Here is a 20,769-nt window from a genome sequence, read left to right as displayed (position 1 = left end):
CGCCAACTTGCCCTGCGGAATTTTCCGAATCCATTACTCATTTGCGATGGCACCTTTTCTTCATCCACAAGATATCAAGCAAACCACCTCCCTTACCCCTTCCTCCAAGTCCCTAAATAAACATATACCATGTCCGATCCAATAAACGCAAACCCGAAAGTGCTAGATATCCACTCCCTCCCTACGCGGTCCACCGCCGAGCCGGACTCCCAGAAAGGGCAACTTCTCAAATCGCAAATCTCGTCGCTTTCCCTCTTCCTCCCCCACCTCGACTCATCCGAGCCTTCCTCCGACATTTCGTCCGTCTCGTCATCAGCATCATCGCTATCACTATCATCGCCCGCAGAAAAAGAAGAACAGGAAGAAGAAGAGGACGAGGAGGAAGAGCCCATAGACGAGCAAGAGATATTCGATTTGATATCAACGATATCCGACCCCGAGCACCCGCTCACGCTAGCGCAGCTCGCAGTGGTGAACCTCGCCGACATCGCCATCGAGCACGCGGGCTCCAAATCGCGCATCTCGCAGGTCACCATCAGGATCACCCCCACGATAACGCATTGCTCGCTTGCTACGCTTATTGGCCTCGGCATCAGGGTCCGTTTGGAGCGGAGCTTGCCTGCGCGGTTCAGAATCAGGATCTTGATCAAGGAGGGCACGCATCAGAGCGAGTCGCAGGTGAATAAGCAGTTGAATGATAAGGAGCGAGTTGCTGCTGCGTGTGAGAATGACCAGTTGTTGACTGTTATTTCTCAGATGTTGAGCAGTTGCAAGTGAGACAAAGAACAAGGATGTTTTTCAAATCTCAAACTAGAACTCGAAAATGGTCATCTCATTTGAAATCATGTATTGAAATGCTGTTCCAACACAGATGAAGGTAACTTAGAACCAAATATCCGCTTATTCCTTTTTTGCTTTCTTTTTTGAATTGTCTATTGTTGAAAAAATAATACATACAACCACGAATTGAAAAATACACATCAAGTAAACGTCTTTTTACTTTTTATTCTTCTAATATCGTACAAGATTGCTGAAATTTGAACATCCGGCTTCAGCATAGCTCAAGATCATAAACATAACGTCAACAATAATAAACTTCAACAATTTCTCCTTGATAAACTCCAAAAACTTGACCAATTTTTCATTGGGGACTTGAGTGTTTGCCACTAGCGCATTCATGATTTTATCTGTGTTGCGATTCAACTTGAAAATCTGCACGTAGTAGTCGTACTTATGCTTTGAGTTCTCGTGTCTTTGCTCTTCGCTGATGACTTCCACCATAGCGGTGACGGTGTGCGCTGAAGATGTCACTGACGCGGCGCCGCTATTGTTGATTGATTGAACGCCTACGCTGCGTCTCCTTGACCCGACGGAAGTTGCGCCAGTCTGGGCGGTGGATAAGCTCGATCTGTTGCTCAAGGGACTCAAGGGACTCAGTTGAGTCTTGTTTGATGCCACAGATGCCAACAGATCGCGGTGTTTTTTCATTCGGTTGTAGATTTTCAGTTTGGAGAGTATTGAGTTTATGGTTGCAGTGGGGCCGTGGCCCTCTGGAGACTGTCGCAGGCTCGACGAACGGTGATTTGAATTTGAATTAGAGTTGGAATGGAAAAGCCCCGAATTGGTGGTGGTGCTGGTCAGATCGGTAATTGTGCTCAAACTGCTATTTCTTCTTTGGTTGGCAAATGGTTGATGTGGTGGAGTATGCGGCGTAGAAGAATCCTCTAGGGGCTGATGCTTATTCCCATTAGTTAAGAAAGATGAAAGTCGCTTTTTCCCAAGGGAGCTGGTTGAGCTTGTTCTTTTATTTTTGGAGTTTTTCGAACTTTGCGAGCCCAGTGATTGCTGGCTTTGGTTCGAGGTGGTTCGGTAAAAAGGTTTGCCAAAGAGCCCCAAATCGTCTTGGCGTTTGCCTTCTTCACACTCCTCGTCAATCGGACCTTGGAGAAAACTATCTTCTTTCACAGGGAAACTCCGCGTGGGCACTTCATAAACCTTGTAGGCCGTGAGCAACTTGGCATAATAGCTCAATGTGATCTCTTCAAATGAGCTCTGCTCGCTGATATTGCCTAGTTCGCTTTCCAACATGCTATTGATTTCATTCAACATTGTCACTTTAATTTCGACATTTTTAATGCTGACCTCGTCTCTGATCCAGACATCGGCGGGAAATAGTATCCCGTCCAAGATTTCCCTATTGGACTCTGGAGGCGTCTGCACTTGGAACCTTTTGAAAAACTGAAGATTTTTGGGCTGGGTGAGGATGATGCCTGGATCTCGCATGTTTATCAAATGGGTGAGGAACACGCTGATTATCTCGTACTTGCTCAAATCCACGGGTTTAGGCTCCAAGGTCAATCTGCCAAACAGGTGGTCCGACAAATCACGCAATAGGGGCGAGTCAGTAGCGGTATAGGTCGAGGTTGTCGCGGAAACAGTATCCAACATGCTATCTTCCGACGTGCTGTAGCTTGACAATTTTGGTGCAATTCCTTTATATGGATGAATGGAATCCCGAGTCCCTATCGATGTCGACGTCGATGATGCCGACGGAGGCGTAGATCTGGATGTTGGTGGGTGTTCAACGGCAAACATAATCTATTGAATGCCCCGATGATAGAGCTCTTCCCCTGGAATGAAAAAAAAAGAGCCCTAGCAAAGAATGAATCAAATGCTACTCTCAGGCGATGAAGCTGCTGATATTATTAGATGTTAGCAGTGATGTTGACTGTAAGTACTACTCTGTGTTTTTGCAAATAGATAGCACTTTGGTCCTTGTTGGTGGTTGTCTAGGTTGTTGTTTTGGTGGTGGATGGGTTGCACAGCAGAGGAGGTTTGTTCTATCAGTTGAACCTCCCACCCACTTTATTTTCTTCTAAGCACGTGAGCGTGCGGCTCGTGCGGCTCGGCACGTGCAGCGAGAACCCGCCCCCTGGCGTGGCGCCAGATCCCTAATGCTGACGGGGTCGTTCTATCCAACTACAGTCGAGCTCAAACTAGGGGAGAAGAATCAAAATGCGGGACGCCCTCTTCTTCGCAGTTGGCTTTGACGCTCCTCCGCTTGAAAAAGACAGAATGTTGCAGATTGGGAATGGTGGGAGGGTCCAAAGGGCGGGGTCCAAGCCCTCACTCAGCTTAGCAAGAGGGTCCTTTTACCTCGTTCTCTGTTGTGGGTTTTCCAACTGTTTCGTGATATGAAACCCGGCACGGACGGGGCGCATTCCGTGCTGCTACATACGAAATTATCTTTCAGGTTAATACGAATCCCTCGTCTAGCTTTACTACTGAGAGATCTGCGCCACCTGTGTGAGACAAGAGAATACGTTTGCACAACTTGTTGTCCCGCGACTTGTTAGGAGGTGCAATCTCGCGACAGGGTTGTTGTGCGTTGCCCTTGTCATGCAACCGATGCATCCTTTGTTTAAGCTCTAGAAAGCGGTGCTCGTAACTGGATGGCCAAAGAGACTCCCATCGTGGTTTCTCTCACATTTTCAAACAGACCGCGTCTCATCGTCAAGTCACGTGATAGCACAGTCACGTGATGCATACAAGTCACGTGATAGAAGAGTCACGTGATAGAACAATTACGTGACCTAATGATGAGACGGTAATTTGGCCACATCGTAATTCACCAGAAGGATCTATAGCATTTAGCATTTAGCAGGTGCTATATATATGATGCAAACCGGATTTCATCACATGGAACGTGAGCTGAAAACGTTGTTAGCCAACAAATTTCTAGCTTTTTTTTTTTTTTTTTTTTTTTTTTGCATCTGTTCTTAATCTTCATCAAACGCATTCCGGGCCTTTGCATTGGTCATTTTCTTCTTCACTGCAATTCGAATCGGAGCAGTAGGTGCAGCTGCCGCATCCGCAGCTGTCTTCTCATTTCCTCCGGCCCTTATCTCTGGTTCAGAATCCGCCTTCTTCGCCTTCGCTTTCGTCTTCATCTTTGCCTCCAGCTCTCTGCCTCGCCGTATCTGCTCTTGCATGATCCGATCCGAGATGTCGGTATCGGCCTTCTCGGCCTCCTCATCTTGACGTCTATCCCCCAAGAAACTCCGATGATCAACCAACTGGATATTCAAACTGAACCCTTCCTCGTCGTTATCATCTCCATGATCATCATTGTCCACCCCGCTGGTGTTAGTGACCCTTACAGCCCCGTTTTGGCCGAGATATCGCACAAACGAAGTCAAGCTTCTCCACCTCGTGACATTCATATGCACATGGTCACGTTCTCGAATGTATTCCTGGTAAAATCGATTGGCATTGATTGGTTTCGTGCCATGGTTCAAACGGAGCAAGCTCAAGAACTCGCGCTCAAACTCACGCGAGTACTGCGACACCACGTTTTTGATCTCGCCCGAGTCTTCCATGTTGGATATCCGCCCCATGTGCGACTTGGAGGACAAGTGGTTCTTGAATCCATTGCCATCTCGACACTGCTTTGCGCATATTTGGCAGTAAAACTTTAGTTTCTGAAGCCCGCTGGCCTTGAGTTTTTTGGCTTCGTATTTCGCCGTGCCTATTTCCGCTCTCCCCATCTCCCAGACAAACTCTGATCCAAGAAGAAGACTCCACTATTTGAAGAAAAGAACCTCCTCCTGCTGCTGCTGCTGCCCTTCAGATGGAAAACGCAATTTATCGAAAACTTGCGCGCCAATTTTCCACTCTCATTTTTTTTTTTCATTTCACAACCACACCACCACGGCAAGGTCAATCGACCAGCCATAATGATCAAGCATTGTATCCACAAACGGACGCTTTTCCAAACGTACTCCGGTCCGCCGCGAGTGCTGTACTCGATAAACAAAACCTACCCCAAGCTAATATGGAACAATCTCATGCCGCAAAACTTGAAATACTTGACTGCGCTTGGCACCGCCATAATCAGCTTCATCAAGATCCACCCCAAGTACTGGGTAACGCTAGGTCCGCCTATAGCAGCAACAACGTACTTGCTTAACCGATTCAGCAACAAGTCCACTTACAGGCACCACGCAGACATAATCCGCAACTCGCGCAACGCCACTGTAGTCAAGATTCTCCCATACCACGAATCGCACCTTTACAACATTCAAGCAGAGATAGAGTCGCAGTACGATTCGTTGCGTGTGCAACTAGTCGATCTCGCAGAGAAACGAATATCGGCGTCGATCTCAGCTACGCAAATGACCGATTTCGTCACGAGGGACCAGGTCAACATCAACATCCCCGCTGCGGAGATTGAAACTTGGATGCCTACGCAGGTTGCATTGCAGAACGGTGCAAGCGACAGTAGCAAGCTTGTCGTTATGCTGGTGCCGTATTACGACTCCAAGAATAAACGCACGAGGAAGCGGTTGGGCGTGGTGGTGGTTCATGCTGCGCAGAAAGACGAGGTGGAGTGGAAAATGGTTGTTGCTGTCACGCGACTACGGTGGTGGGGTGTGAAGGACGAAGAGGTGACTGGAGGGGGAGGAGCTGGTGGTGGTGATAAAGGAGAGGTCTTGGAAAGTGACTTGTTTCTGCAGTTTGGGAAGGGATGAAAAAAAACCTGATTTCTTTGCGGCTGCTGATGGTGACACCACCGTCCATACACAACTCCTTTGCTGGTCCCTTTAGGTGACCAGTTCTTGCTTAAACGCACTGTCGCTTTAGCATGGATGTGGACTGTAGGATTCCGAGTCAAATGGGGTTCTCTGTAAATAGAAGCAAAAGAGTTTGTCTCTTTCATCCAGCACATCACCAACCTATAGCGGGCGTTCCATGGTATTTTCACGATAAGGCGAGACCCATCTCTTTACTGCAGAAGACCACACCGCGTGTCTGCCCATGGCAAACCCCAAATTGTATTCTAAGGGGGCTTCATGGAGTGCGTAGTTTGAAACCCCCCCCCTGCTTGGTCTGCTTGTTACACCGATGAATCAAAAATCCCGGGCAAAAGCCCTCAGAGAACGCAAAAAAAGAGCAAAAAGGAGGGAGCCATCAGGGCCGCTCACCCACTTATGTTTCATTAACGGTCCCTTTCAGTGGTCTCTGGTGTAGACTCATCAAACGGCGTTCCCTGGAATCCAAATCCGGTCGGGTTTAAAAGGGCGGTTGAAAGTTCACCCATGATAGCCGCAATTGGGAAAAAGAGCCAGGCGCGCAAATTACATGACAGATATCACTACCCACACCATCTATCTTATCTACACTTCCAGACAGGTTTTCCTATCCAATAGATATATCTTATTTGAGGCCATGTTTTCAAGCGGCAGCAAGGCAAAGTTCTCATTTGATCTCACGATCCACGACTTGGCCAACGTGCCGGAAATTGGTGGGTCTTGCTACATTGAAATCCAGATTAAAGATAGCAGAAATAGCAAGAAACATAGCAAGAATAAAGTTCCCGATGTCGAAACAGCTCTGAAGCTTACAAAGAAGGCCGGCTCGTCCGTAAATAGTCCGAGGACTTTTTTTAGCAAATTGGACGATGCTCTTTTACCTTCAAAGTCAAATGACAAAAAGAATGACAAGCTGGGCACGGCAGTGAGCAATGGGAGTGGCAATGGATCTGGTAATGGTTCTGGTTCTGGCAGTGGCAGCGGTAATACATCATTGCTGGGCAACGTGTCCACCACCACCTCAAGAAAGAAGCTCCACAATTTCAAATGCAACTTCAACTACAACTTATCGTGCAACTTGCGGTTCGGGCTCAGTAAAAAGAAGGCCAATTTGATATCAAACAAGTACCTCATCTTCAAGGTCTTCTACGTTGTCGACAGCAAAAGCGGCGACATTGACGCCACGGGCCAGTCCCTGCTTATACCCTTGGGCCGATTGGTCATCAACTTGACCGAGTACCTCAATTTCCAAGAACCGGTCAACACAAAGTACTTGCTTGAAGACTCCAAAGTCAACTCCATCTTGAACATCACCTTGGCCTTGCTGGAATTGCCTTCAAACTTTGACTTTCACACGCAATTGCAGATCCAAGATAACAATAGCAGCCACCTATCTGCATCGCAGGCCTCTTTAGACAACAAGCAGCATTTGAAAAAGAGCAACACGTTCAACATCCCCGAGCTCGAACGCAAGCACGTGTTTACAGGCATCAACAATGTGTTTGGTGATAATTCCACTCAGTTCCCCAGTGACCACCCACAATACTACGAAGGACGCAACCAGAGACAAACTTCGCCGGGCTCACCACCAATGTCACCCGCTGAAGAAGCATTACCACCACCACCACCACCACCACATTCCCCCTCTGATAAGCACTCGCATCGTCGCATTTTCAGCCATCACAACCACGATAACCACGGCAACCACGGCAACTGGTCAGCACGGCTGTCGGTGTCATCGGGCGCCTCGCAATCTCCACGCGAACGTTCGCTCGATGAAATCGCCAACTTGGACAACGATGCCCTCCTCCAATACGTGGCCAAGGGCAATGACAGCTCGAGTGCAGTCAACATGGGCAACAACCTGCCCAATGCCGAACCCGACAAACTGGGCCGTGCCCAAGGTAACGTCTTCAGCAACAATAAACGAATCATAATGGACCCCATTGTCAGCTTGTTGTATGCCAAGATTTTGGAAAGCAATTGGGACCCAGAACTTTACCCGTTGTTGGACTACTCGCCCGATCAGTGCATAAATGATATCTTCGACAATCCCGAGAACCCGAATGGATGCAACTTGAAACTCAAGTCGTATTACGACGAGCATCACCTCAAGGGCAAGGATAAAGATGAGAGTTTTAGAGAGTTGAATGGGTTGATCAGTGAGGTGAAGTATCGACCCGATTTGAAGAGCTGGAAAATCTCGGAGGAATCGTTGAAGAAAAAGTTAGTCTAGGGAGAGGAAATGGAAACAGCGTACTGCCCTTTGTTTTTTTTTTTTTTAGATATTTAAGTTTATTTTTAAAGGTGCTTGCTACTAATTTAGACATGTCCCAATGTGGGTGTAGGAGCAGAAAAAGGTCTCTGTTGATGTCCTTGGTGTTGTTGATGACCTTGGTTTTGCAATTGCATAGCGCGAGCAGTAAGTTTCCTACTTTGATTCTTGATCTCGATGAATTTCTGTTTAAGTTGCAAATCGCCAAATTTCAAATGGTCCAATACGCCATTCCATTTGTTATTGAGCTCGCTTTTGTTAGCCATGCCGAATACTGAATGCGATGATATCGTTTGCGAGTGTCCGATACTCTCGTGACGTGACGATCCATGTGAGCCGTGGTGATGATGGTGGTGGTGATGGTGATGATGATGACTGCCGCGGGAGAATTGCGACTTCCTTTGTGATGTACCTACATCGTTACCTTCATTTCCGCCACTGTCGCCGTCACTATTACTTTCGCCTCCATGGCTATCACCTCCCCCACTTATCTTCCTCGTGGTCTTCAGCCCACAGATCAACTTCTCTTCCAACCTCACATCACCATCCTCACTTTTGCCCAAAAAATCCAAACTCTCTCCGCCATCGCCGCTCCTAACCACCTGATCCTCCTCTCCATTTCCACCTTCCTTTAGCTCTTCCTCTTCCTCAAACGCAGTCTCGTCAAAAGTCCGTTCAAGCACCAGAAGCGGAGGCGACAACTCCTCGATCTGTTTCCGCAGTGGCACCACAAACCCCTTCCCTCCTTCTTCCTCTACTCCCTCTACTCCCCCTTCTCGGCCGCCTCCGCCTCCCCCGGCGCCCTCTCCAACTAGTCCTTCCACCACCGCATCATCACGATAAAAAGTAGTCCACCTAGACTCGAAATTTCCCTCACAAAAATCATCAACCTCGCCGCACTTGCCAACGCGCCATTCCCACCCGCTATTATTCCTCCTCCGCAACTTCTTATTTCGCAAAGGCGATGGAAAATACGGAATGTACCGACAATACGAACAGCTCTGATTCAGATCAAAATTCAAGTTGCATTGCGTTGAGAAGCATTGGAACCTGCGTATGTCTTGATACCCCTTGAATGCACCGCGCGAGATGATCTTGGTCGGGAGCAAGGTGCATTTCGAGTATGTGATGGGGGTGAGGTATGTGTGCGGGATGGGCAAGTTTGGCTGTTGTTGCTGTTGGTGGTTATGGATCATGAAACTATTCTTTTTTTTTTCTTTTGAAGGTTCTAGACGGTGATGATGGGGGGTTGAGACTATGGTCTGGGTGGGTTTTGCGATTGGGCTTTGGGATGTTTGGAATGCTGGAATGGAGAGGGAAATGGCTGCAAAAAGAGGGGAAAAAACGACATCTGGGTCGCAGCTGCCGGGTGGGGATTTTCACACCCGAGGCTCATATATATCGCGACAGATTCGATTCTGCCGTAGTTGCTGCACTTTTCGCAACTATGCATTCCCATGGAGGACTCGTGGATTGTCCGACTTTGCAAATTGCTTTGTTCCATTTTTCAACCACACAACCTTGCTCGTTCCAAGGTGGGCGAGCTGCAGCCGTAGAAAACCATCAGCTCCATCGTTTTTCAACGTGTTCATTCTCCCGCTCCTTGCCATTGCTGACCTTCCGTTTCCAATTAAAGCAGAGACGTTCCCGTAGTTAAGACGGGAGAGGGTGATCACGATGGGGTGGTGTCTCATCTCCCATCCCTCACTCTCCTGGAGGCAGAGGCAGAGTGAAGGCATTAAAAAATAAAAACGCATTAATGTCGACCTGCCTACAAACCAGTTGATAGAACCCAGGCAACCAGGAGCGGCCCACTCACTTAAAGCTCCCATGCTTGAACAAGACACCGCCATAACTCCCACACTTCAACCTCTATCGCTCTAGTTCACGCTGGGAACGACTATGGGAGACTAGACGATGCCACCATTCGAATCTCGAGAGGTAACAGATGACTACCGAAGAAGTAGCGTAGTTTTCACGCTTAATCTCCGGGAAAAGCCCGTCGTTGCTTATCTCGCCTCCAACAGCCTCATTTATCTGCCAAAAGTCTCGCACTCAACTGTGTGGGGCTCCACGCCCACTTCTCCAATCATTCCCATGTCACGTGACGCACAGATAGAAGAGATACCGTTGATATGAATAATCAGCAGCAGCCGCTACCACCACCAGCACCACCACCACCACCACCAACTCCACCACCACCTTCACCACCACCACCACCAACTCCACCACCACCTTCACCAAATCCACCACTAAATCCACCACCACCATCACCAAATCCACCACTAAATCCACCACCACTACACATATGTTGGTGGTGTGGTGGTGATGTTGTTGATGATGTAAATCAGGGTTGGGCAGTTGAAAAGCTTCGGTGTAGGCAGGTGCTGGAACGCTGAAAAAGCCCGGTGAAATATTAGATGGACCATCATGATGATTGTGATTGTGGTTGTGGTCATGAGTGCAGTTGTCGTCCGGTGAGCCCGAAATGCCCGCAGTGAATGGTTTTTCGCCGCACGAGTACGAGCATGAGCAACTCGGTGCAGGATACTCGGGACGGGAACGCGGCACGATATTAATCATATTTTGTTCTTGGTCGGGTCTTGAAAAGATACCACCAAAATAGAAGCGTACCTTTGTTGATCCAAATGATTTTCCATGAGCTCTCCAAGTACAGAAAAAGAACAAGCACATGTTCAAAAGGGAGAAAAACCAGGCAATCACTGCACATGCCATTATACTATACAACAAGTTGCAAAAATCTTGCCGCAGCTCCGAAATTGTCCAATCCGATTCGTAAATAATCGAGTAGTCCACGTAGCAAGAAGAAGGAATTGATGAAGCTAACCATACCCAAGGTGGGAAAACCGCAACAACGAGTATTGCCTCCAGAATGAGTATTTTATTTGGTGAGAGCTTGCTTCTCAAGAAACAGGGGAAAATCCCAGATAACAACCAAACCAAAGCTATAAAGGACATGATTGCGAGGTAAAGTAAGACACCGTTGACTGACTCTGCCATTGCCATAAAGCCCAAGCTTATTGCAAAGGAAGCGGCGTAGAAAGCAAATTCAAAGAATCTAAGCACAAATGAAGCTAACCGGGATATCGTAGCACGAACAGTCCCCATTCTTGGTCTTTTTTTGCTTTTTTGTATTTGATGGGGAATGAGTATTTGGTTGATGCTATTTTCAAAAGATTTCCTTTTCCAACGTGCCATTAGCGTTTTCTTTTATAGTGCAATTCGGTACCCCTTTGACGTCAGTGGAAGACATCAAGAAGGTTGTTTTTTATTATCTAAAAAAGGTTATGCAAGTTTAGAAATTACTATGGATATAAGAGATGAACGAGCTTTACAAGCAGTAAAAAATGTATACGGAGGTTCAATCAAATTAAAGGCATCATGGGTAGCATCAAGGGACCCGCCAATACTTCCTCCTCGTGGTGCACCTAATTTACCAATTGATGGCATTATCAGCTACGAGGTTGACATTCGACGGCTTACGAGTTCTCGTGGATGGATAGTTATTGAACTCTTGGGTCAAAATTGAAAGGTCGCTGTACTGGAGGCTAAATAAACACATATCTAGTCCTTGTTTTTTTTTAGGGAAACACGAAGCCGTGTCAGGGCACGGGGCAAGATCGGGCCGTGCCATAAGAGTCTCACTAAAAGTCGGCACTTGCGCAATGACTTCAATCAACCGTCAAGCAACGGTCATTGACAAAAATAAACTATTCCCAAGGCTTAGCTCATTGCAAAACAAAAAAAAAAGGCTCTTGGGATGATCTGAAGCAGATGTAATCCCTGTTGACCCCCTGACTTGCCCTATTCCATTCTTTGCAAAGTCTCCATGCGTACTCATTTCCCACAACCGCTCAGTTCAGCTCAGCTCAGCTCAGCTCAGCTCAGCGGGTGGAAAGAAAGGGGATCGAGGGAAACTCACCAGCGAAGCCCTTGTGCAGCCGCTCTTCCCCCCCCCCCCCCCCCCCCATACAGCCGCCCCTAGTAGATCATGACTTGTGAAACACGCATGATACATTGACCTGGTTTTACGAATTGTGATCACGAGAAGACAAGCCCTGTGTCATGCATCGCGGCTCAAGTCGAGTTTTACGACGATAAGCCCTTTAATCCTGCTGTCTTTCACGCAAAGAGTCTTGCATATGCACCGTCTGTTGAAGTAGGACGCAAGTGCTTTGTTTCTAAAACGACAACATTTGCAGCCTTGCAACTTGTTTGAAAAATGGTGACCTGCTCTGTCCACAGCGAGTGGGCTTGGCTTTGGCTAAAATGCTGTCAGTCTAGATAAGGGAGTGGGGCCAGAGACACGTGCTAGACATATGTAAATATGTCTGTGGGTAGAGGACGTCGGTAGTCTCCGGAAAAGCGTCGCGTGCCCCAAAAAAAACAACCGAGTGAGCAATCGATGTGCTTGCAGCAGATCGTGGAGTCCTTTGCAGCAAGCGTAATTGGCACTACTTGGCCTTGGCCTTGAAAATCAGTGGAAGCCTCAATGTTCACGGGGTTCAAGGGGTTCACGGGGTTCATCATTCCTCCACGATGACTGGGAAATGGCTCACGTGCGCTGTGGATCACGTGACTTTCCATTTCTAGCTGCGATACTATGCGCAAGAAAGGAAGCAAAGGAAGCGAAGGGAAGCATATCGATATATCTATTCAACAAAGTTCAGGATTGAATTGACATCACAGTGCCACAACTTGTCCCAGAAGTCGTCTGGTAAAGTCTTAAAATAGTCGAGCATGATCTTGAACCCTGACCTGGTGACCTCTTTGACTGTGTCTTCCTCGTTGGACTTGATGAGTTTTGGTAGGGAGGGGCGGAAGGTCCCCTTGGCCAATTTCCAGTCCATTAGAAGCACGAGTTTTTTCTTTTCTAGATACGTGGTTGTATCTTTGGATTTGCGGTATCGTTTTGCAAGAATCTGGGGCACATCTTTACTTCTCCAGGAGTCTAGCTGTTCAAACGTTTTCGTGTTCCCGCCCACTCACTTAAAACAGCCATGGTTGGACAATACACCGCCATAACTCTCAGCCTCCATGCTCTGTTGCTTTAAATCAGGCTGGGAAAGACTATGGGAGACTGGACGATGCCACCGTTCGAATCTCGAGAGTTAACAGATGACTACCGAAGAAGTAGCGCAGTTTTCACGCTTAATCTCCGGGAAAAGCTCGTCGTTGCTTGTCTCGTCTCCAACAGCCTCATTTATCGGTCTAAAGTCTCGCACTCAACTGTGTGGGGCTCCAGGCCCACTTCTCCGTAGGGGAGGTGATCATTCACATGTCACGTGACGCGCTCTTTCGGGTTTCTTTCTCACCCACACACAAAGTGAGACTGCGAGACAGGTTCAATTCGAAAATGGTTGCCACCCCGGCCTGTCGTCAAAACTCGAATCTTTGCCACCAATGTGTTGAGAAAGACATGTAGGTAGAACAAAGGGTGGCCAGCAGGGTTGATTTTCTTTCGCTTCTTCGCTCTGCTCTCTAATTTATAGGGAACCATGTCGTCACACAATATTAGGTCCGTGAAATCATTCATGGAGACCATGCTGCCAATGAGCAGAATAAACTGGCATTGGCAACGTACCATGCCGCTCGTTCCTCGGCAAACATTGGTGGACAACCACAAAGGAACCAAGAACCAGGCCATTTTGCCTAAGAAATGGAGGAACGGTGTATAAAGCCAAAAAAACAACCTTCTAGGTGGCATGTTGTCACCTCCTCCCTTTCTCTTAAACGGGGATATATCACACCCTAAGCCGACCAGTTCCCATCGAACGAGTCAGAAACATTTTCTTGTGAAAACGAAAGTGCTCACCAGAGGAAAGTTTGCAAAAGGGATCCTCGTAGGTGTCATTCAACCCCAAAATGCATTTGCAATTTGGTAGCCAACCGTGCCAACATCCGCCATCTTTTAGAATCGGTGAAGCTAGAAGCTAGCAGCATGAAGCTGGATTTGGAGATGGAGGAAAAAAACTGACTGACTATTGATTCCCCGATGACAACAAATACACACTTGAATCGCGATACGTTCAGCAAAAAGTCCACCACCGAGAGGAAAAAAATCATAACTTGGCGGTTATCCACTATAGCCCCAAGCAAGTGAAGATGAATTCGTATATTGGTAGTGACAACAATTACCCAGAAAAACCGACTTCATCATCATAACACCCCCCACTCACACACTCACACACCATCAACGTCAAAAAAATGACACTCGCCGCGTCCATATGTCTCAATTATCTCTATTGGATTGATTACCTCTGCGGCTTCTACCACCAAAGCCACCACCACCGCCTCTCCTCTCATTCCTCTCGTTCCTCGACCCGGAGTCTCTATCTCTGCCACCACCCATACCACCCCTGCCCAGTCCACCTTGGCCCTGGCCCATTCTCCTATAGTTGAACCCGCGGTTTCGCCCGTCGTAGCCCGCTTGCTGCTGCGCCTGCTGCTGCTGCTGCTGCTGCTGCTCCTTGATATGGTCCATGATCAGATCCGGTATTCTCAAGTACTTAATATGCATGCCGCGGATGTAGATCTCGGGGATCTTGGTGAACCGGTCTCCTTGGGCACTAGTTTGTATCACGTCGTGCAAGGTGAGGTTCATCCAGTTGTCGCAGTTTGTCAAGTTGCCGTTGTAGGATTCGCCCGTTTTCAATTCTATTAGCACTGGTTTGTTCTTGGCTGCTGTTAAGAGGTATAGTGGGAGCTAAACGAGTGACGGGTTAGTACATGAGCTGTTCAAATGTAGAGTCTATGTTTTCGGGGGAGCGGGGAATGAACGTACCATTTTGTATGTTTTTTTTTTGATACTGGTTGGTCTGATGGTGAAGAGGATGATGGTGGCCTCGGTATATTTTGTTGATAATTTTGCAAAATTGGTCGTGCAGGGCAGTGTCGTGGAATGGAGTGTCGCGGAATTTCTTCGAGCGCACACCAGCCACGACATTCGATGCTGGTATATACGCTCTTTCAGTTGATAGCACCTGCTTCTGGTGAGTAAAGCAAGACGTAAACCAAGTTGTTTGTATGTGACCTTCTTTTGATCATGGGTGAGTGTGGTGTGGCTCGAGGTTGCCATTTTAAGAGTGTCTTTTACTCCCTTTACGGTGGGGATCTGTACTACCATGAAGAAATAGAGATATACACGGACGTGTAAGGTTATACTGGACTCGGTATATCTGGTAACATGGAGTAGGTAAAGTGAGGATTAAGGAGGCAGCAGCTTTGGAGAATGGGCTCTTTGGTACCTGCTCCACAGACTGCCGGCTTCTTGAGCTGGAGTTGCCACACCAAGACCTTGCACACAGGCTTCTCCGTGAAGATAGCGTAGCTGTCACTGCAATGCCACACCCAACAGCAGTTGCACGATTCTCACCCAGAAGCATGTATATAGAGGCTGATCCCACCACTCCATCTGGCTAGAGAAGCTAAACGCAGTCACATCTCATTCACAGCTCTTCCTGTCTCTCCGTGACGGTGTCAAAGAATTTCCCCCATGGCCGGTTCCGGCAAAGCGCGAAGCCGGACGAGACGAGAGATGACCCTTTATCAGTTTACTCACTCATGGTTGATTGAATTTTCAAAATCAAACAACCTAGCAGTCAGTCCCCCATTCCCACCAGGTCTCAGCTCAAGTGGATTAAAATACAAAAGCTCTTTTGTTTAAAAAATACATCGCCAATTCACCGAGAGCGTTGGCAACTTTGACTCCTTCCTTTATTCAAATGGCGACGACGATATTCGACCTCCCTCTGGAGCTCCTCTACCAGATCTACGATAGTCTCCCCACATCTACTTTAAAGACCTTGCTCTACTCGCATCACTTCCATTCATCAGCACAATCGCACATTTTCTACCATAGTCAGTTTACGCTCTCGCTATCGGACGGCACCCAATGTTGCAAGCCCGGCGGCATTTCAATCGCCAGCGTTGGCGACTTGACCCCGCGCTTCCAATGGCACATTCTCAAGTTCCGCAACTACAAAATCAACCTCGCCATCACGAATTTCAAGTCTATGCTTGCGCAATTGGCAATCCACAGATCGGCGATTCAAGAGTTGTGCAATAAACCGACGAAAGTCAACGTCAAGTTGATTATCCATCTCAGCTACTCGATGAACAACTTTAATGATGTTAAGGATTCGTTTTTGAATATAGACAAGATCAGCAAGGAGTTCAACCACGGGGGGTTGAATGATGTTAGTGTGGATTTGGAGTTGCTCAAGCATGAAGTGTATGATTCTGAGAATGAGATGGAGAGTAGCTCCGGCGAAGAGTGAAAAGATGGGGAAAAAATGGGGTTGAGGTTCATCCAAATGGAATGGCTGAGGTGCATTTGTCTAGAGAGGTTCAATACTCAAAAGCACCAGTCTCATGGTTGAGGTGGGAAGCGCTCCTAGTCCATGTTTAGCACGAGCTACGGCTGACTGGTCTTCCGGCAAAACATAGAAAAGTCGAGCCGCTCGATAGGCAAAGTTTGACCCACGGTTGCCGATGTTGCCAAGATACTGGATTTTCAAAAAGTGAAGCAAGCCAACGGCGGGGTCCACGCCTCGTCTCTGTACAAACCTCAACCGCACGGTATTTGCGAATCCAGCAACATATGCAATTTTCCAAAGGTGTAGTTGTAGGTCTCTTGCATAAAGTTGCCTTCTACAAAATGCCTGGGACATGTGGTTGAACGATATTATAATAGGCGGTGTATGGACCCGATTAGTGGTCGTTTAGATCATCACTACAGCTGCAACTTTCCAAATGGCAATTCCATCATAGTATTCATCATCGTCGTCTTTGTCGTCATGATCTCCATAGAGACATCTCGCGTTGTGTGCCCCCGGGCTGCTCCAATCGCGGTTGTCTACAGTGAACCCGTAAAGATGAGGCGAACCAACCCGAAGCTCAGCTCGTCCCCCTCCCGCCACCAGAGTATCTTCCTATCTCATCAGCTAAATGTAGGCTCAGAGCTTACATCCCCATAAGTGAAAATTTACGAACCTCTACAGATGTATATAAGCTATACCCTTTTATTCAGTTCTCCATAATAATAAATAAAAAGCAGGTTCTTTGGATCTACCAATGATGTAAGTCCCTCGACATCTCATCTCATCTCGTCGATGTGAGATCCCGAGGGGAAGCAAGGGCATTTACGAGAGTGGCTTTGAATCTGGAGAGAACTGACCCACGGCAAGTCTGGACTAGGGGAGTAGAAGACTAGAGCTGTTCCTCGGTTCTAATGGAGCCAACTCGACTATACGCGTCCTCCACTGTGGTGGTTGTGGTATAGGGGTTGTTTTTCGCAAACACATATTATGTCATGGGAGTATAATAGAGTATAAAGTATAAGAGTATCCCCTTCAACTTTAACCATGGGCTGTAGCTCTCTTGTAGTTGAGGCTGTGGTTGTAGCTGTAGCTGCAGCTGCAGCTTCAGCTGTTTGCTGTGTAAGGGCAGTGGATAGGCCATGGGATGAACTGTGTGGACCCGTGTGTTACACTCCTTGGTGGAGTGTGGTGGTTCTACGGCTTCCTCTACTGCTGCTCGTGAACAATTTATTATTCTGCGCTGGCACTCGATTTGGTTCTGGTGGTGGACCAAGAAAATACTCACCCGACTTGGGTTTAGAGCCTTGTTGTGCGGTTGTTGTGGTATGATGTCAGAGGCACGCTGAGGTGGTGTTTGGTGTTTGGTGGGTGACGATTGTTTCCAGAGTCAAGTGGTTGGGTCCAACACATGTACCCTCTTGAGCTCACCATCTTCTTCTTCTACTTCTCCTACTTCAAGCCCTCCCCTCGTTGGTTAGCGTGGTTCGAGTACTGCTCTTCCTTTCCCATTTCATCTATCCATTTCGTCATAATATTATTTCAAATTTTTCACCCTTTTCATCCATTATAATATCGACCGTCGCTATTCTTCACCACCGTACGTACTTTCTTTCCCTCCATTAGCTACTGCCGACTGCCAACAGTCAACAGGCAACAGCCAGTTTCAACTCAGCCAAAAACTCAACTCATCACTTGCAAGATATAATAAATTTTCCTCATACAAACACACAACAACAGTTGATGGTGTTGTTGTTGTTTTTTGCTGTTGTTGTTCTAGTTGTTGTCGAGCTATTCCCACTTTGCTTGCATTACTACTGGGGCTTACTATTTGGGCTTACCATTGGTGTTACTGGTGTGACTGGTGCTAGCGGGCTTTTATTCCGAACGATAACAAACATTGGGAACCATTTCATCATTTTCACCAACCCTGTTCCCAAGAGTCCATTCTATTTTGACTTTTTTTATTTTATGGCTTTGTTCAAGAGCTGTTGTTCAAATATAAGCTAGCTGTTTTTGTCATTGTTCACTTACCCATTATAGCCATCAGCTATGCTTATGCCAAATAAAAGGCTACTGTTTACGATTGTCATCGTAAATTTCATACGTTGTTTAACAGCCTTGGGCTTGGTAGCCGTATACCAGGATGCCAATAAAGATCCAGCCCTACTGACATCCGAACCAGCTAGAACAAATGCAGAACGAACCGATAATGTATCGCGTGTTACACTAGCAGCTGCTACAATGACTCAACGAACATCCACTTCTTCAGCTTCAACCCCAACAATTACTACTTCATCTTCTCCAGGGTCATCTTCTGGATCCCCGGCAAAATCTTCTGGTTCTTCCTCTTCTTCTTCTTCTTCATCGTCACGACGAAGCCCGACTTTGGAGACAAGACTGAACTCAAACGCAAGTGCAGGACAAGGAGAAGAAGAAAAGGATCTGATTTTCAAAATGATATTCACTATAGGAACGGATGATTCCTACTATAATGCTCGTTTCCAATTTGGGGGCAACAGCCTCGATGACGATTCAGAGACTCCGATCCAGAAAATCGGACTTCGATTAGATTTGACTCAACCGGAAATTTGGGTGATGAATTATGCAAATTTCATCGGCTGTTCGCAATTGTACCAATGGATTAGCTCAGCTGAAGCTCAAATGAGTTCAGGCACGGCCACTGCCACCGCGACTGCTTCTTTACCTCAATCGATTACAACAAGAGCGGAGTTCACCGAGAATTGCGCCAAGAGAGGAGTTTACACCAGCACAAGTTTAGCAGCAATGCCTCAACCTCAAGATCCAAACGTTGCAATCAGCAATGGAGAGAGTTATATGGTGCCCTATATGAACCAAATCGTGGCAAGTGGAGAATTTGCCACTGACAAGATCAATTTCAACATCACCAACGGCATGAATTTCGAATTGGACAATGTCACATTTTTGGACGCTAACGAGACCAATATGTACGTTGGTGGATTAGGATTAGCACTACATGCAAAAGGTACTGGTTTCCTACCGAGACTAGTTCAAGCAGGCATAATTCGCTCTCCAGGTTATTCCCTTTGGTTCAACAATTATAGCGATGTCGAGCACACGTTTGCGCAATTAATCCCCGGGGTGGTTGATCAGAAATACTATATTGGCGACTTGCACCAATTCCAAATAGTACCTCATGTGGGATCACGCTATGCCCAACTCCCGCAAATCGACGCCGATTTGGCGGCCTTGACTTTGCCGGTGATCAATCTTGATGATATCAGGGTAGAGAACTTGGACTCGGGCGAATCGCTCTCGATAAAATCCAACGATGAAGCATTACCAGTCGTTCTCGATTCAAGAATTATTTATTCATATTTGCCCCAGAGTGTCATTGTCAACTTGGCAGTGCAAACAAACGCATACTATTCCCCCGAGGCTGGCCGCTGGCTAGTTGAATGCGACACTTTATCGAGCGGCAACGCCACCATTGTGTTTAAATTGGGACTGAATCTATCCATCAAGGTTCCAACGCGCGATTTCATCACCGATGCCATTTATCAAAACAACTTGCTAAAGTTTGAAAGCGGTGCCAATGCCTGTTACTTGACTTTTCTCCCCACGGAATCCTCGGGTTACAGTGCCTTGGGCTTGCCCTTTTTGCGTCACATCTACCTTGTAGTGGATAACGAAGGAGGCAATATCGCCGTGGCTGAAACTAACAAGTACTTGGAAGTAGACCGCGACTCCTTGCTCAATGACGACCAACATAGCAACTTCCAGCCTTTTAACCAAACCAAGCTTCAACTACCGCTCGAGTCCAGTAACAATACCATGGCCTATATCGAAGCTGGCTCGATCCCCTTTGCCAAGACAACATCCTTTCTCCACCCCAACGCCACACTTAGCTATTCCCAAGTTCAGACTTTGGCAAGCTACGAAACCGTGGTGTTGGATATCCCTGCAAGGTTGAGCGGTGCTGTGATTCGATCCGGGTCCATCTACGTGACCGGTTACACGGGAGGAAGTTCTACCAGCGAAAACATTGGAAGCATGCTTACTGCCTTGAGCGGGGTTTCGTCTGGTGGTGCTCCACCGAGGGCGAACCTAATGGGGTTGGACGCAGATTCGAAACGAGGCAAGTCTGCGGGTTGGTGCTGGTGGAGCTATTTCGTCACCGTCGCTGTTGCTGGCGTGGGATTCATTGTCCTGCTATGAGACTATTCAACTGTATATTAGATTAACAAATTTCGCTTCTTTTTCGTTTTCTTTTTTCCTACATTTTACGATTTCAATGTTTCATATGAATTACACCTCGGGTTGATGATGATGATGGTGGAGGAACAGGTTCTTCTGCCCTTTGTCCCAACCCACGAGAGTTCATCAAGGCTCCACCGCGTGGGCACTCCATGGTGGTTGTTGAAGTATCTTAATTCGTGAGATTGATCGCGGAAAAAAAAAATCACCAAAGCTGCATTCGAAGCCCACCATCGTATTCTAGATGGAAACGGTTCAAAGCACGAAACTTGCATCTCGTATAGGGTTATATATAGACCAGAGCAGTCCAATTAAACAATTCAGC

General features: G+C 47.2%; 10 protein-coding genes across 10 annotated transcripts; 5 read left to right on the top strand and 5 right to left on the bottom strand. All coding sequences in view use genetic code 12, as the record gives it.

The window, feature by feature from the left end:
- Positions 1 to 129: 129 nt before the first annotated feature.
- LODBEIA_P60220 (uncharacterized protein) lies at positions 130 to 777 on the top strand (the record flags this gene model as incomplete). Its single annotated transcript, XM_066976420.1, has 1 exon — positions 130 to 777. The coding sequence occupies one exon, from the start codon at positions 130 to 132 to the stop codon at positions 775 to 777; it is 648 nt and encodes a 215-aa protein (XP_066832960.1).
- A 234-nt stretch (positions 778 to 1,011) lies between these two features.
- Positions 1,012 to 2,595, bottom strand: LODBEIA_P60210 (uncharacterized protein; the record flags this gene model as incomplete). The annotated part of the gene is made up of 1 exon (XM_066976419.1): positions 1,012 to 2,595. One exon carries the CDS (start codon positions 2,593 to 2,595, stop codon positions 1,012 to 1,014), a length of 1,584 nt encoding a protein of 527 aa, XP_066832959.1.
- A 1,184-nt stretch (positions 2,596 to 3,779) lies between these two features.
- LODBEIA_P60200 (uncharacterized protein) lies at positions 3,780 to 4,547 on the bottom strand (the record flags this gene model as incomplete). The annotated part of the gene is made up of 1 exon (XM_066976418.1): positions 3,780 to 4,547. One exon carries the CDS (start codon positions 4,545 to 4,547, stop codon positions 3,780 to 3,782), a length of 768 nt encoding a protein of 255 aa, XP_066832958.1.
- A 189-nt stretch (positions 4,548 to 4,736) lies between these two features.
- On the top strand, positions 4,737 to 5,531 carry LODBEIA_P60190 (uncharacterized protein; the record flags this gene model as incomplete). The annotated part of the gene is made up of 1 exon (XM_066976416.1): positions 4,737 to 5,531. One exon carries the CDS (start codon positions 4,737 to 4,739, stop codon positions 5,529 to 5,531), a length of 795 nt encoding a protein of 264 aa, XP_066832957.1.
- Positions 5,532 to 6,228: 697 nt separating this feature from the next.
- On the top strand, positions 6,229 to 7,827 carry LODBEIA_P60180 (uncharacterized protein; the record flags this gene model as incomplete). Its single annotated transcript, XM_066976415.1, has 1 exon — positions 6,229 to 7,827. One exon carries the CDS (start codon positions 6,229 to 6,231, stop codon positions 7,825 to 7,827), a length of 1,599 nt encoding a protein of 532 aa, XP_066832956.1.
- An 86-nt stretch (positions 7,828 to 7,913) lies between these two features.
- On the bottom strand, positions 7,914 to 9,062 carry LODBEIA_P60170 (uncharacterized protein; the record flags this gene model as incomplete). Its single annotated transcript, XM_066976414.1, has 1 exon — positions 7,914 to 9,062. One exon carries the CDS (start codon positions 9,060 to 9,062, stop codon positions 7,914 to 7,916), a length of 1,149 nt encoding a protein of 382 aa, XP_066832955.1.
- A 5,057-nt stretch (positions 9,063 to 14,119) lies between these two features.
- Positions 14,120 to 14,674, bottom strand: LODBEIA_P60160 (uncharacterized protein; the record flags this gene model as incomplete). Its single annotated transcript, XM_066976413.1, has 2 exons — positions 14,120 to 14,593; positions 14,672 to 14,674. 2 exons carry the CDS (start codon positions 14,672 to 14,674, stop codon positions 14,120 to 14,122), a joined length of 477 nt encoding a protein of 158 aa, XP_066832954.1.
- Positions 14,675 to 15,611: 937 nt separating this feature from the next.
- Positions 15,612 to 16,166, top strand: LODBEIA_P60150 (uncharacterized protein; the record flags this gene model as incomplete). Its single annotated transcript, XM_066976412.1, has 1 exon — positions 15,612 to 16,166. The coding sequence occupies one exon, from the start codon at positions 15,612 to 15,614 to the stop codon at positions 16,164 to 16,166; it is 555 nt and encodes a 184-aa protein (XP_066832953.1).
- A 60-nt stretch (positions 16,167 to 16,226) lies between these two features.
- Positions 16,227 to 16,559, bottom strand: LODBEIA_P60140 (uncharacterized protein; the record flags this gene model as incomplete). Its single annotated transcript, XM_066976411.1, has 1 exon — positions 16,227 to 16,559. One exon carries the CDS (start codon positions 16,557 to 16,559, stop codon positions 16,227 to 16,229), a length of 333 nt encoding a protein of 110 aa, XP_066832952.1.
- Positions 16,560 to 18,449: 1,890 nt separating this feature from the next.
- On the top strand, positions 18,450 to 20,405 carry LODBEIA_P60130 (uncharacterized protein; the record flags this gene model as incomplete). The annotated part of the gene is made up of 1 exon (XM_066976410.1): positions 18,450 to 20,405. The coding sequence occupies one exon, from the start codon at positions 18,450 to 18,452 to the stop codon at positions 20,403 to 20,405; it is 1,956 nt and encodes a 651-aa protein (XP_066832951.1).
- Between the last annotated feature and the right edge of the window lie 364 nt (positions 20,406 to 20,769).

The sequence above is a fragment of the Lodderomyces beijingensis genome (genome assembly GCF_963989305.1).
Source record: "Lodderomyces beijingensis strain CBS 14171 genome assembly, chromosome: 8".
In the NCBI taxonomy this organism is placed as follows: domain Eukaryota; kingdom Fungi; phylum Ascomycota; class Pichiomycetes; order Serinales; family Debaryomycetaceae; genus Lodderomyces; species Lodderomyces beijingensis.
The sequence above is the reverse complement of the archived record's forward strand: the minus strand, read 5'-3'. Positions and strand labels throughout refer to the sequence as shown.